This window comes from Macaca thibetana, chromosome 12 (assembly GCF_024542745.1).
Source record: "Macaca thibetana thibetana isolate TM-01 chromosome 12, ASM2454274v1, whole genome shotgun sequence".
In the NCBI taxonomy this organism is placed as follows: Eukaryota; Metazoa; Chordata; class Mammalia; order Primates; family Cercopithecidae; genus Macaca; species Macaca thibetana.
In genome coordinates this window covers 31,119,276-31,134,135 of record NC_065589.1, presented here as the reverse complement: position 1 = coordinate 31,134,135, position 14,860 = coordinate 31,119,276, and the positions used below count along the sequence as shown (strand labels likewise).

At 34.8% G+C, this 14,860-nt stretch overlaps 1 protein-coding gene across 5 annotated transcripts in view; it reads right to left on the bottom strand.

Moving 5' to 3' along the window:
* Positions 1-14,860, bottom strand: part of ERBB4 (erb-b2 receptor tyrosine kinase 4) — a 1,170,744-nt gene that overhangs the window by 231,750 nt on the left and 924,134 nt on the right. For all 5 annotated transcript variants that reach the window (XM_050751368.1, XM_050751370.1, XM_050751367.1 and 2 more), the window contains one exon: positions 14,620-14,718. In XM_050751368.1, coding sequence (XP_050607325.1) covers positions 14,620-14,718 — 99 coding nt within the window. The remainder of the gene's footprint in view (positions 1-14,619; positions 14,719-14,860) is intronic.

The window sequence follows — 14,860 nt, the reverse complement described above, 5'->3', positions numbered from 1 at the left end:
ATATTGTATTTTGAAAAGCTATTCTGCAAAAGAATAAAATGTGTTTTCTTTCATAAGAGTATAATAACACATTAAGCAAGTGAGTGTTGCACATTTTGAAATAAATTGATTTTAAAGGCACGTGGTGCATTGTTTTAATCACAAGAGGAAAAACCTTTTCTGATATTATACTCAAACCCCTTGTGTAGTGTTTGCAAGTCTCCCAAAAAGCTTACACAAGTTTCCTATGGTTAATTTTCCACATGCTTGCTAGAGCTGATAATTTTTAATTTACTGGTCAGATCTACTCATTATTTGTATGCATTATACTAGACATATTCCTGATTCACCAAAATTCTTCATAGGGATAGACAGAAATTATAGTGAATACAGTTGAGATCAAGTGGGCCCTTACATCTTAATTATAAATTGTTTAAAAAAATAAGAAAAATGAAAAAATAACTGGCTCCCTTGGCTATTTTCTTACCGGGACACAAATGAAAAAGGGAAATTTATTTCTGACCATAAATCCCAAATGTTTTATTTTCATTTTCCCCACGTTAACTTTCTCAACAAGCTAAGCAGCATTTTTGCTATTATTAGCTTCTGGTCCAATATTAGCTGACCAGTATCCGTCAAACTTCTCAGTTCAATGAGCTCAGGGACTCCCAAAGAACTCCATGTATGCAGACTTCTACTTACAGCTTCTAATTATTTTCTAACAGATAATGGAACATTTAAGTTCAGAGAGGTTATATTGCATTTGTAAGTGGATCAAAACCCTAGATAAAGTTGCAGCAGCAAAGATCACTGTAGAAAACCCTAAGCTTTTTAGTTTTGAGATCCAGGACCCTCACTGATTACTTATTCGTCTGTGACGAACTGGTCTCTTAATTGTAATACCTCAGAGGTGCTCATTTTTCTTCTAGTCACACTATGCCATGCTATACATAAACTGTAAGCAACAGGCACCAAAAAGATGGTCTCTCAGGAGATGCAATAGCATTTTTTGGGGAAAAAAACAAACTTTATATGTAGTATACATGGAATACTATAATTATTTTAATAGACTCAAATAAGTGTAGATTGTATGATAATCACTTCATGAAAAGTGTTAATGATTAAAACATTTATGCAATATTCATAAAAACGTTTTTGCATCAGAATTTTTGTTTGTTTGTTTTTTGAGACAGGGTCTCACTCAGTCCCCCAGGCTGGAGTGTCGTGGTGCGATCTCTGCTCACTGTTGTCTTGACCTCCAGGGTTCAACCAATCTACCCACCTAACAAGCTGGGCCTATAGGCATAAGCCACCATGCTCAGGCTCCAGAATCTCTCTCTTTTTTTTTTTTTTAATAAATTCAGAGGATTTGTGTGTGTATGTGTGTTTTAAGAAAGTTATACACAGTTTGATATTCTAATCTGAGAGTAAGAGTAACATACAATGTCATATGGAGCAATAAGAAGAAGAAAATGATGAGGCCATCAACTGAGCTTTGAAGGGTAAGAATACCTCTTGAACAAAGCTTGATTTCCATCAATGCAGCGGGCAGCTGAAGGAAATCAGAAGAAAAAACTCAGAAGAAAAAAACTCTTGACTAAACTGTCATAGGTATTGTTACATGTGGTCCACCTGCCTCTCATTTAATGTGATATTTTGTAGGAGGCAGAGTAATGGTATGAGAAGCCAGTTGACTTTGCAGTTAGGGAGCTTTCAGTTCAAATCCAGGCTCTGTCTTCCCTTATTGGCTTTGAAATGAGAACAATGATTTAAATACTATCTGTAAGCTTCATCCTCCTCACAAAATAGACATATTAATATCGATTTGTAGGCATTCTTGTAGCCCAATATAGATACAAAGAATCATTTAATTCTTTATAATTTATAATTTTGATCTTAATGTTACATGTGGTTCTAGAAAATCTTCAGAAAATATTTCTGCTATTGATAGTGGATTCATGGTGGATAATGGAACCAAGGAATGCCAGGCTGATCCTTTTTCACCCTGGCTTTGGTGTGCAATTGAGTTAAAATTTTTTCTACACTCCATTTACTTATTGTACAGATTAGCTCTTGTAATTGGAAAAGAGGAGGGAGGATATTAGTGCAAAAAGAACCATACCTAAATTAATCCTTGTTTACATAATATATTCAGTTAATCTGGATGGGAATCAGTCCACATGTGATCCAGGTTTACTGACTCCTGCTACTGAATGTGGAATCACATTCTAAACATTAAGAAGACCTCTAGCAATCTGGGGTCATCTCTAACCCTGTACTTGAGAGGACACTTTTACTATGACCATCGCTAAGAGTGATGATGGTATGAAGACCATACACCAAAATGAAGGCCTCAACAGCAGCCCCAGAAGCAAAGGTTTTTCTCTGACCTTCTCTGTCCTCCCGTCGCTCAGTCCCATTCTCTGCAAAGGCAAGCCATAGAACCTAAAATCCCTCTTCCCCCAGACAGGGCATACAAACGAGAACCCCTTTTGGTGAAAGCCAGCCATCAAACCTGAAAATGTTCTATGTAAAAGCTGGCCATAAAAGAATTATCTGACCTACCTGTTTGACTGTAGGTCATAAGACCTCCATTCCAGAGAGGGCTCTGCCCCACACCCAGTAGGAAAGAATGCATGCTCAGAGACATCGACAAGAATTTAGACAGATAGGCCTTGTTGGGTGTCTCCACTCAATTAACATTAGATCACACTCTTTCTGACTAATCATGCTTCCGTAAATCTGTCTATACTTTTTTGAACCTAAGCATAAAAATAGACAATTTTTGCTAAAATTTTAAGGAAACGGACAATTTCCCCCCAAAATGTAAAAATAAAGTCTTTCATTTATGCATTTCTATTTAGAAATAGGATCTTGCTCTGTCACCCAGACTAGAATGCTGTACCAGGATCCTAGCTCATTTCAGTCTTGAACTGCTGCACTCAACCTCCCACAGTAGCTAGGACTACACGTGTAGGACAACCATGCCTGGTAGAGATGGGGTCTTTCTACCTTTCCTCCTATTAATTTGCATCATGTCAGTGAATTTTTAAGGAACCTTTAGGAAGCCAAGGGCCTTGGCCCCTACACTGACAAAGTTCCTGTCCATGACTTCTTTGGACATAACCAGGTAAATAAAAGCAGACCTATTGTTCATTTGTTTAGTTTCTGTCAGTCTATGGTTTGGAAACTGTAGACATAAGCCTCTGACTGATACAACAGTGTTGTTAAGTAAAATGAGGAATTCTCTTGATTATTTTGAGGAAATGATCATAAAATTTTTTTAAAGATATTCTTGTAATCACTTTTGTAATCCCATTTTTAGCAATGCCAGCCATGTGATCATTCTAATAAGTGATTACCGAATGGTACCACTAAACTTTAAAAAAAAGATGAAGAGTATTTTTATCTTTTATCCACATACCATACATATGTAAAGATACATATGTGTCTTTTTATTAGATTTTTAGATGTGTCTTTTTATTAGATTTATTAGGTTTTATTAGATACCTATGTACCTATTGCAATTATCACAGGATAGTAAACCTTTTTTCCCTTAACCAAATTACTGCCCTATGAGTAACTAATTACTTCATGCCATATAATGCAAACCAGGACTTTATGCAGATAGTCCCTTCCTCCTGCAGGAAGAGTATTTTGTATTCTTAACTCTGGAAACAGATCATTAACAAAACCATTGAGGTCTGACATATTGAAAATTGCTGATAGTTTGGAAATTCTATTTTCTGGTGTTTGCTTGTCCTTTCGGCAAAAGATTTCTACCTGCATTTTATGAACAGTTGAGTATTAGAAACTGTTCCTCCTAGTGATACAGTCAAACTGAGTGGGGATTTTTCATAAGTCATAATAACTATCGGTTGCTGTTCAGATTGGAATAAGAAACTGCACATGATTAGTTTAATTCTCTTTCAGCTCTATGTGGCATTGTAACACATCCTTTAGTCACGTACGAAATTCACAAACTGTAGTTCAGAGAGGTGGAGAATACCCACAATATGGAAAATGATGTCTTCAACAGACAACGGATTTCCATTTACTAAATGCAAATATTGGTACAGCAGACTATGTGCTCTTGAGAAATGTCCTTTCACTCACACAAATTCAAGAAATGCTTTGGAGAAACAGGCAGACAAAAAGTTAATTAAGTTACATGTGGAGGCTTACAAGGAGCAACCTGTATTGGATCTGGATAGTCTCTTTTAGGTACTTCAATGGAGAAATTAAGCCTGTTGGAATGCAAAACTTGTCAAGTACTTTGTGTTAGTATCCCCTAAGGCAGTATTTAGAGCTGAAGTTTTAGGATCACTACTAAATTCAGTTAACTCTTACTGGAAATGCTTGCAGTCTACTGAGGGACTAAGTGGCTAAATTGGCTGGACTTCCTGGGTCAATAGGGTCTTCCCTATGGGAACATTCCCCTAAGCCAAAATGAGTCACAGCTGCAAGCTAAGGGATTGAAATGTCAATCAATCATATAGGGAGTTTAAGCTCTAGCTGCAGCCTGATATTTTTAACCAATCAGGCCTGCCCACCCACAGGCACATGGAAAATAAGCTAATTCTGTAAGACAGAAAAAGGAAAAGGGGAGGGGTCATAAGGGGATATAAGCATAAGACACCCAAGCCAGAAAGGCAACCCTTCTGGGTCCCAAGTAAAGCATGGAAGCTTTACTTTTGCTTTCGCTTTAATAAGTCTTGCTGCCGCACACTCTGGTTCTGCGCATTTCTCTAATCCAGCTGTAACACTCGCTGCTGCTGTCCATGGCTTCATTCCTTGAAACCCGTGAGACCATGAACGCTTTGATCAAGAAAAACCTTCTATTGCAAGAAGACTTCTCATCTCACAACTACTTTTATTTCTTTATTTTTGCCAAAATCTGCGATAAAATTAACTTTATTTTTCTTTTCATCCTTATATTCTTACTCTTACTGAACAGAAAATAAATAGACAGAAAAACAAAGAGAAGAGACCTTGATAACACATTATAGTTGGAGAACCAAACAGTATCCAAAATTACTACACAAGTCATCAAGAACTCAGGAGTAAGAAGCTAAAAATGAAACCTAATACTACCCTCCCATATATAATGGAAACACTAACAGGCAAGCACTCAAAAGATTCCTTTAAAACAGGTTCCCCTAATAGGAACTAAAGAAAGTTATTGGCCTATTGCATGCATAGGAGAAAATCCTCCAAGGGTCTTCCTCCTCAAAGGGTTTTCAGAGGGTACATGAATTACCAAGTCAAAATGGAAGGTCTATCTCTCTGTGACTCGTTTGGCACTCCAGATTCAAGACAGATCTTAAATTGAGTTTGTAGAAGTGAATCAGATATGAGGAATATGAATACCTAAGAAAAATGATCCCAAGTAAAACATGCCAAATAAAGATAGAATAATTGGGAAAAATACCACAGAAATTAATTAGGCTGGTATAGAGAGGGTGTAAAGGAGGAATAACGTCTTTAAAAAATAGGAAAAAAAAGTCAATTCGGACCATTAACCAAAGTAGTTATTCTGTCTCCTAACTAGCTGCGTATATTGTACTGGCTCGTAGATACACAGTGATGGAGTCAGCAGACATAGTCACTCTCATTAAGGATCTTGTAGTCCAGTGGTGGAGAGTGGAATTCTACAATAAAAACTAGGATAAATAATATTAATAAATAATAACATTAAAATTTCTGGGTACTATTAGTAAGTTATAATTTTCGAAATTAGGAGAGGGCTCTTTGAGAAAGTACACTTATACTGAGAAAATAAGGATAACGAGGAATTCATTAGGTATGATGGGAAGATGAACACTCCAGGTGAAGGCACTGACTGGCTTGGCTTATAAAGAGAGTGGAAAGAAAGTCAGTGAAGAGAAAGACTACTGGAAAAGAAATCAGGAGCTCTGTAAGCTAAGAATCTGATATTTTACTTTAGTAAAGCCACTAAAAGTCTCATGCAGAGGACCTGCACAATTCAAGCTTTGTATTAAAAAGTAGGAAGATTTGGAAGCTAGTCTCAGAACTTAAGCTGAAGAAGTTGAGGGCTTGGATTAAGATGATGGCAAAAGAGTATAAAAAGAAGAGAAAATTGTCCAAATGTGTTTTTGGCACAGAATCAAAGCATTTACTCTTAAATTGGAGGTAGGTGGTTTGTGGGGTTATGATATTCAAGGATAAATTTCAAATTTCTGATAGGGACAATAGGGTGGATACAGATACAAAATATTTAAATGGGTGAAACTGAAGGCAGAAGAGATTGAGAAGAGAGGATGAAGAGATCTATTCAGGGTATACTAAACTCGAAATGTCTCTGAGATTTCCATGTGGCAATATTAAGAATGAAGATAAGGTCAGATTCATAAAACAGACTAGAGATGGAATTTGGTAATCTGGTGAGATGATCTAGGAAAAATTTATAGATTGAAAATAAGTCTAGGACTTTGCATTGATATATTTCAATATTTCTGATGTTGCTTACTGCCTTGCATTATTTTAAGAAGCAGGAAAGTTGAGGATTTTTCGTAAGAACATGGTTACAATGATGGTCCATGAATCTAAGTGGGCTGCAGAGAGATGTGAGATGGGAAGCCCTGAGGGATCATGAGACAAAGGAAAGTCAGCGAAAGGAAAATGAACTAGAAAGGCAGGAGAATGTAGCTGAAGACTGAGATATTTGAAATAGTAATTTCTAATGTGAGGCTTCTGCTGATTGCTTACTAGTTCTATACAGCTAACAGGACATGAACAAGAGCCAATGAAATTAACTACAACAGAAATTATTTATCTTAACTACTAGGAATTTTTTTTTTTCTTCTTAGTAGACCTTTGAAAGTTCTGTTTCTACTAGTGTTTATAGATTCTTTTTCCAAAAATACTCTTTTTTTTTTTTTTTTTTTTGAGATGGAGTCTCGCTCTGTGGCCCGGGCTGGAATGCAGTGGGGCAATCTTGGCTCACTGCAAGCTCCGCCTCCCAGGTTCATGCCATTCTCCTGCCTCAGCCTCCCGAGTCGCTGGGACTACAGGTGCCTGCCACAACACCTGGCTAATTTTTTGTATTTTTAGTAGAGACGGGGTTTCACCATGTTAGCCAGGATGGTCTCGATCTCTTGACCTTGTGATCTGCCCACCTCGGCCTCTCAAAGTGCTGGGATTACAGGCATAAGCCACATCGCCTGGCTACTGTTCTATTTTTTTTTAAAGCAAAGTTAATTTCCAGAACTTTAAAAAATTACTTTAACTATATTTTTTCTTAAGGGAAACAGGATTGGTTAGCTGACTTTTCAAGATCATGCCAAAATATACTTTACTTTGACATATAAGCCACATATATATGACATGTAATTCCATCACAAAATGAAATTCTGCACTTGTTTCACCTCTGAAATAGATTAATTGTATTCATAAATGCAAATAGACAAAACCTAAGGTCAGAAAATAAATTAGATTAAGTAATATGAATTTTTGAATACCCACTATTATCCCTGGATGCAAGGATGTTTCAACATACGCAAATCAATAAATGTGGTATATAATATCAACAGAATGAAGAATAAAAACCATATGATCATTTCAATTTATGCTAAAAAAGCTTTTAATAAATATGTCATCTCTTCATGATAGAAGCCCTCAAAAAACTAGGGATAGAAAAAAATATGCCTCAACATAATAAAAGCCATATATGACAGACTCACAGCTAGTATCATACTGAATGGAGAAAAACTGAAAGCCTTTCCTCTAAGATCTGGAATGCAAAAAGGGTATCCACTGTCACCACTGTTATTCAACATACAACTGGAAGTCCTTGCTGGAGCAACCAGACAAGAAAAATATATAAAGGGCATCCAAATTAGAAAAGAAGTCAAATTTTCCTTGTTTGCAGATAATATGATCTTATGTCTGGAAAAACCTAAAGACTCCACAATAAAACAATTAGAACTTATAAACAAATTCAGTAAAGTTGCAAGATACAAAATTGACATACAAAAATCAGTAGCATTTCTATATGCCAACAACGAACAATCTGAAAAAGAAATCAGAAAAGTATTCCAATTTATACTAGCCACAGATGAAATTAAACACCTAGGAATTAACTTAAACAAACAAGTACAGATCTCTATAATGAAAACTATAAAACACTGATGCAATAAATTGAAGAGGATATCAAAAATGGAAAGACATTCCATGTTCATGAGTAGAAAGAATCAATATTGATAAAATGTCCATACTACCCAAAGCAATCTACAGATTCAATGCAATGCCTATAAAAATATATACAAATACCAATGATATTCTTTATAGAAATAGAAAAAAAATCTTAAAATTTATACGGAACCATAAAATACTAGAATAGCCAAATCTATCCTAAGCAGAAAGAACAAAACTGGAGGAATCACATTATTTGACTTCAAATTATACTACACAGCTATAGTAACCAAAACAGCATGGTAATCTCACAAAATCAGATACATAGACCAATGGAACAGAACAGAGAACCCAGAAACAAATCCACACAACTACAATGAACTCATTTTTGACAAAGGTGCCAAGAATGTACATTGGGAAAAAGACAGTTCAATAATGGTGCTGGAAAAAGGTATCCATATGAAGAAGAACGAAACTAGACCCCTATCTCTCACCACATAAAAAATCAAATGAAAATGGATTAAAGACTTTAATCCAAGACCTCAAACTATGAAACTACTACTACAAGAAAACATGGGGGGAAATCTTCAGGATATTGATCTAGGCAAAGATTTCTCAAGCAATACCCCACGAGCACAGGCGACCAAAGCAAAAAATGAATAAATGAGATCAAATCAAGTTAAAAGCCTTCTGCACAGCAAAGGATACAATTAACAAAGTTAAGAGACAACCTACAAAATGGGAGAAAATATTTGCAAACTAGCCATCTGACAAGGGTTTAATAACCAGAATATATAAGGAGCTCAAACAATTCTAGAGGAAAAAAAATCTAATAATCTGATCAAAATGTGATCAGAAGTCTTGAATAGGCATTTCTCATAGGAAGACATATAAATGTCAAATAGGCATATGAAAAGATGCTCAATATCACTGATCATCAGAGAAACGCAAATCAAAACTACGATGAGATATCTCACCCCAGTTAAAATGGCTTAATACTTACATCCAAGACAGGCAACAATAAATGCTGGCAAGAATGTGAGGAAAAGGGAACCCTCATATACTGTTGGTGGGAATGTATATTGGTATAAGCACTATGGAGAATGCTTTGGAGGTTCCTCAAAAAACTAAAAATTGAGCTACCATATGATACAGCAATTCCACTGCTGGGTATATACACAAAAGAAAGGAGATCAGTATATCAAAGAGATATCTGTACTCCTATGATTGTTGCAGCACTACTTACAATAGGTTAGATTTGGAAGCAACCTAAGTGTCCATCAACAGATGTAGGAATAAAGAAAATATGGTACAAATGCACAGGGGAGCATTATTCAGCCACAGAAAAAGAATGCAATCAAGTCATTTGCAAAGCTTGGATAGAAATGGAAATCATTATATTAAGTGAAATTAGCAAGGCAGAGAAAGACCAACATCACCCGTTCTCATTTATTTGTGGGATCTAAAACCCAAAACAATTGAACTCATGAAGATAGAGAGTAGAAGTATGGTTACCAGAGGCTGGGAAAGGTAGTAGGGGCTGGGAATGGTTTATGGGTACCAAAAAAAAAAAAAAAAGAATGAATAAGACCTACTATTTGATAGCACATGAGGTTACTATAGTCAATAATAACTTAATTGTAAATTTTAAAATAACAATGAGTGTGATTGGGTTGTTTGTAACTCAAAGGATAAATGCTTGAAGGAATAGATACTCCACTCTTGATGATGTGCTTATTTCACATTGCATGCCTGTATCAAAACTTCTCATGTACCCCATAAATATATACACCTTCTGTGTACCCACAAACATTAAGAATAAAAAAATCCACTATTAGTATGACACAGAATATAGCTAAGAATTACTATGTGAAGTCATATACATGAAATTTTATAACGTGAAAATGTTATAGAACAAAATATCTTTTTAAATAATTTTATTAGCCTGTTATACTCTAAGAAAAAATGTAAGCTACTCATAAATTATATTCATTTCACCCCATTAATATGATATCAATTAGATTTGAAATAATTTCCATCAAGATACTGAATATCAAATGGAAATATGGAGAAGAGAAACATAGACAATTCACATAAACATTTCTTCAGAAAATGGGAAAACAGTAGTTCTGTAAGATAAATAAAAGTTCCTATGGTATATATAGAAAAAAACAAGCTATTCTTTTAATAAGAATATTACTATTTACATAATAAAGTCAGGTGACTTAAAACACGTTTCCTTGCAGTATCTCACTGTGGTAAATTTGGTGTGGAAACGTTGAAATGATAGCCAAAAAAATCATGCAAATACAAAGCCATGACTGTTGATCAGTCACTAGAATTTAGAATAATTACAGAATTTCTTTCATTTTTTTTAAGAAAGCAAGTATTTTAGATAAAACATTTAAAAATGAAGTCAACTGATATTAGGTTTAAATACTGGGGAAAAATATAGAGTGATGGGAACTCAGAAAAAGTGAACAGTCTGTCTGATTTTATGAGATGGTGGTGCCCAATTTTAAGAATCTTGTTCAATAGCATCATTTCTTATGTATGTGTTCTGCACTATTTTGTGGATTAAAAAAAGAAAACAAAAAACAACAAAAAAAAAAGCCTACATTTTCCCTATGAAATGGTTCTATTTGAAACAAGAACTAGGAGCATGTGTAAATGCAGGTATTCTTATGAAGGTGGGCCTTTAGAGTCATTTTCTTAATGTTGTTCAACGTGATCTTTCTTTACGGGAATGAAGAGTGTACTGGCCATTCACTAGCAGTGTGTTATTATTGTCATTATGAATCCATTAGACATATTCAGGTGAGCAGAGTAACAGCCCTGGGTGACCAAACTCTCCTTCTCTTGCTTTTAGTGTAGCATTTAATTGAACACAAACTGCCCCTTATTTATTTTTTTTTGCCTGTGGTAAAAATTCTAAGAAAATATAAAAGCCCTTTCCTTTATCCTTGAATATCAATGGAAATTTCATTGTGGTGATAAATTTTGAGTATTAAGTTGTTACATTTGTGTTATTTTTATAATAACCAGTAAAGCACAGCTCTATATGATAAATATAATAGTGCTTATTGAATCTAGAATATTCTATTTCAAACCTAGCGTGGAGAAAAGGGAGTCTAATGATTAATAAGATTGTGCAATTTCCATTGTCTTTGAAAGATTTTTTTTCCCCTGAAGAATTGTACAAACAAGCATACAAATACAAATATGCACATACACTAGTTTGCAAAAACGTGGTTGCAGCAGTTCTTATTTAGCTTGAAAGTTATCCTTGGAACACTCTACCGTAGTGTTATACCAGATGACCCCCACCCACCTTTCTTTGCTTGACAGCTTTCTCTTTCCACCGAGCTTATTTTGCCATTCTTGGTTGGAAGGATATGTACGGGGTGAAGTGTGGCTCTTTCCCAGCAGCTCTACACCTTCAGCTCCCTTAACCCTTGAGTGGGATAATTCTGAGGTGTATGTCCTACACTGGCTGCCAGAGTCTCTCCAGTGAAAAGAAGCTCCAGTCTCTTACAATGGCAGCTAGCTTTATTAGTTCCCCTGTCTTATTTCTAAACTCTCCTACTGATGAGTCCTTCACCTCCAAAATAAATGACTTTCACTCATATTCTTATTTCAGGGGTAGCTTCTGCATCTGTAAGAACCCAAACTAAAACAAGCTAAACTTCCTACTTTTTACCAAGTAACTCTGGAAGAGTTATAATTTCAACTCAATCCTTAGATTCACATTACAAATCATTTTTCTTGTACCTACTTCCTTTTTTTGTGGTTTGCTATTCAAATACTTTTATAATGATCTACACACATAACCAATGAGCTAAAAACGTAAGTATCAAATATAGGCTTATGTTTATGTTAAAATTACAGCAGCCTACATTAGATATTAAATTCACCATTGATGTTGTCAGTTAAACTGCATTTTAATCATTGTGATGCCATCCTTCTAATGTTTTGAAAGAAGTCTCCAAAATAGTAGGACAAGTTTCTGCCTGGTACTTATAAAACTCTGCTGATAGCTGTTCATCAATCTGTTAATCTTCTAGCATCTATCCACAAGTAGAAAAGGCACAGTCAAAATATTTTCCTTAATTTTTTTTTTTTTTAACTTTTAAAAAGAACAGATTCTTCTGAATCTGTTGGTTACCAAATCCATCAACCATCTAGGAAAATGTCTCCTTTCATGGCTCAATCAGAGCCTCATCTAAAATTCAGCAGAAATCTAAGACTTCAGACTGCCATCTCCACTCTTGTTTCCACAGGAATATATGTCAGATCAAGAAAAAAAAAATTGATGGGGTTAGGAGCTTTCAAATAATCATTCAAAATCATGATGAGGATTTTAGAGCTTTTTTCTTAGGTGTGATTATTTTGTAGCCTCTTAACCCCCTTTTGCCAGTCTGTTTCCATGGAAATATGACAAAAATGGCTGTTCAAGCCTCCAGCAGAGATTATTAGCATTCTTGTGAATTTCAGCTTTGGCTGTAGTCTTGTCTGGACAGGATTTTTTTCTACCAGTTTTACAAATTAACCTATACTGTTTCTACTCATTGTAATTTTCCTTTATAACTTCCACTTTTGAAAAAATTTCCCTTCACAAATGTATAGCTATGATCAAGATCAAATTGAATAATTGGCACATCACTGAAAAAGGCTTCAGTTTTAAATTGTAACATATGATCCAGGACATGTAGCTGTGGCGTGTCAGAATCTTCAGAGAACTGAAGAAAGAAACAATATTTAGTTCTTGGCCTCATTGTTATATAGATGCTGGTAGATATGCAACAAGGTGATATTTAAAATATTTAGCAACTGGTAAGGCATGAAACCAACCAATCTGAAAAGCTGGTTTGTACCAGCTGATTATCAAGCTACTATATGAGAACCAATAATAAGTTAAGCTGAAAGCAGTTTTCTATAAAGTAGTTAGCATTATACACAAATAAATTATTCAAGGTCAAAGACAGCTCCTGTAAAACTTGTAAAGGAGCTTACAAGAGAAACTGGATAGAGATATGTAGCAATCTATCTTTTTAAAAAAATCAAAGTGCATATGCTTGCATCATCTTTCATATGAAGGTCATTTGAAAATACAAATCATTCTTATTACTCAAGACATTATGCTAAAAGATAGAGAAAGAACATATATGGTCTTTGATAGAATCCCTGGCAAGATGTCTTGTATTGAATGTGAAAAAATAACAGCATGATACATATATAATTTTATTCAATCCTACTCTCTGAAATTTGCTGAACAGTTCAAATCTACAATTTTTGCTAGGGGAAATCTTAAAGTTCTGATTGACCTTATAAAGTACTTTTTTTATTCTTTAGAGGTCTGTTATTATTCTATAGTTCGAGTTTTTTAACCCATAGAGTCTTTTCTTCTGAATTTGAATTGAAAAAATAAATGTCAAGTGGTAATTACCTGACTCAGGTAGGTTATTAATTTAAATTTAACAGAGACTAACTTGCTATAGAAACTAATCTTGATTGGTGTTTTCAGCTAAATAGATCATAACCATAATAAAATAAAACAGTATGGTTAATTTTTTAAATGATCAATTTTAGCCCCTGCTTTCCCCTTAGGCAACATCTGGCCTGAAGCTTATTTGTGTAAATAAAAAGTTTTATTCGAACACAGTCACACCCATTTGCATTAGTTTTTGTTGTTTGGTTTCGCTTTAATTATCTATGGCTGCTTTCCCACCAAAAAGGGCAGAGTTGAGTTGCTGCCACCGAGAACACATAGCATGTAAAAGCCTGACTATAATCCAGCCTTATAAAAAAAAGTTTACTGATTCCCTACCCAAGCTGGCTTCCTGAACTGAAAGTCTAGACCTGCCATTTTCTAACTTTGTAACCTTGGGGTAACCTTGGGTTAACCCCAGGTTCTTGGTCTGTCATATTTTGAGGAATAAATAAGTTATTATTTGTGAGTTATTTGTAACAGTGTTTGGCACTTAGTAAATGCTTTGTAAATATTAGTGACTTATTACCACCACCACATAGTCTTTCTAATATTGTTCAGTGCAACTAATTTTAAGAAATATACTCATGAGTTTTGGTTATTTAATACAATTGACTATTTTTGGTTGCTAAATATCTTTTCAGTTGAAATTATGTATTGCTCTCACTTGAGAGCTATTTGGTTATATTTAACAAGAAAATATAAGAACATTACATGTCTGAATCAACGTGGTAGATAATTCACCTTGGGGATTGTAAATATCTTCAAACTCTAAAGGCAAGTTCTAGTGAACTATCTAGGCAGATAGTTGTGAAGCAGAAGTGATCTAAAAAGTATAATACAATGTGAAGTGGTCTTAGAAATGTCTTTAATTATAAGATTATAACATTTCCATAGGAGAAATTTGTAAGTTGTGGAGTTTTGGTTTTACTTTGCTTTAATTAAGCAGGCTATTTGATAATGGAGAAAAATGTGATTGCCTGGGTGTCTGTACTTACATCCATGAACTCCACATTTGCCTTGGGACCAGTTGTCTCATTAAGAATCTTAATAGCCACAGGAATCTTCACAGTTTCTCCTTCAGGTACCCAAATGCCCTTTGGGAAAAAAAATTCACATTAAATATGACATCTCAACCTATTAAGTTCTTACAATATAACTTAGAAGTTTGAAATTATAACATTCAATCAACAAACATTTATTTACCACTTGTTACATGTTACAAGTTACTCTGCAACT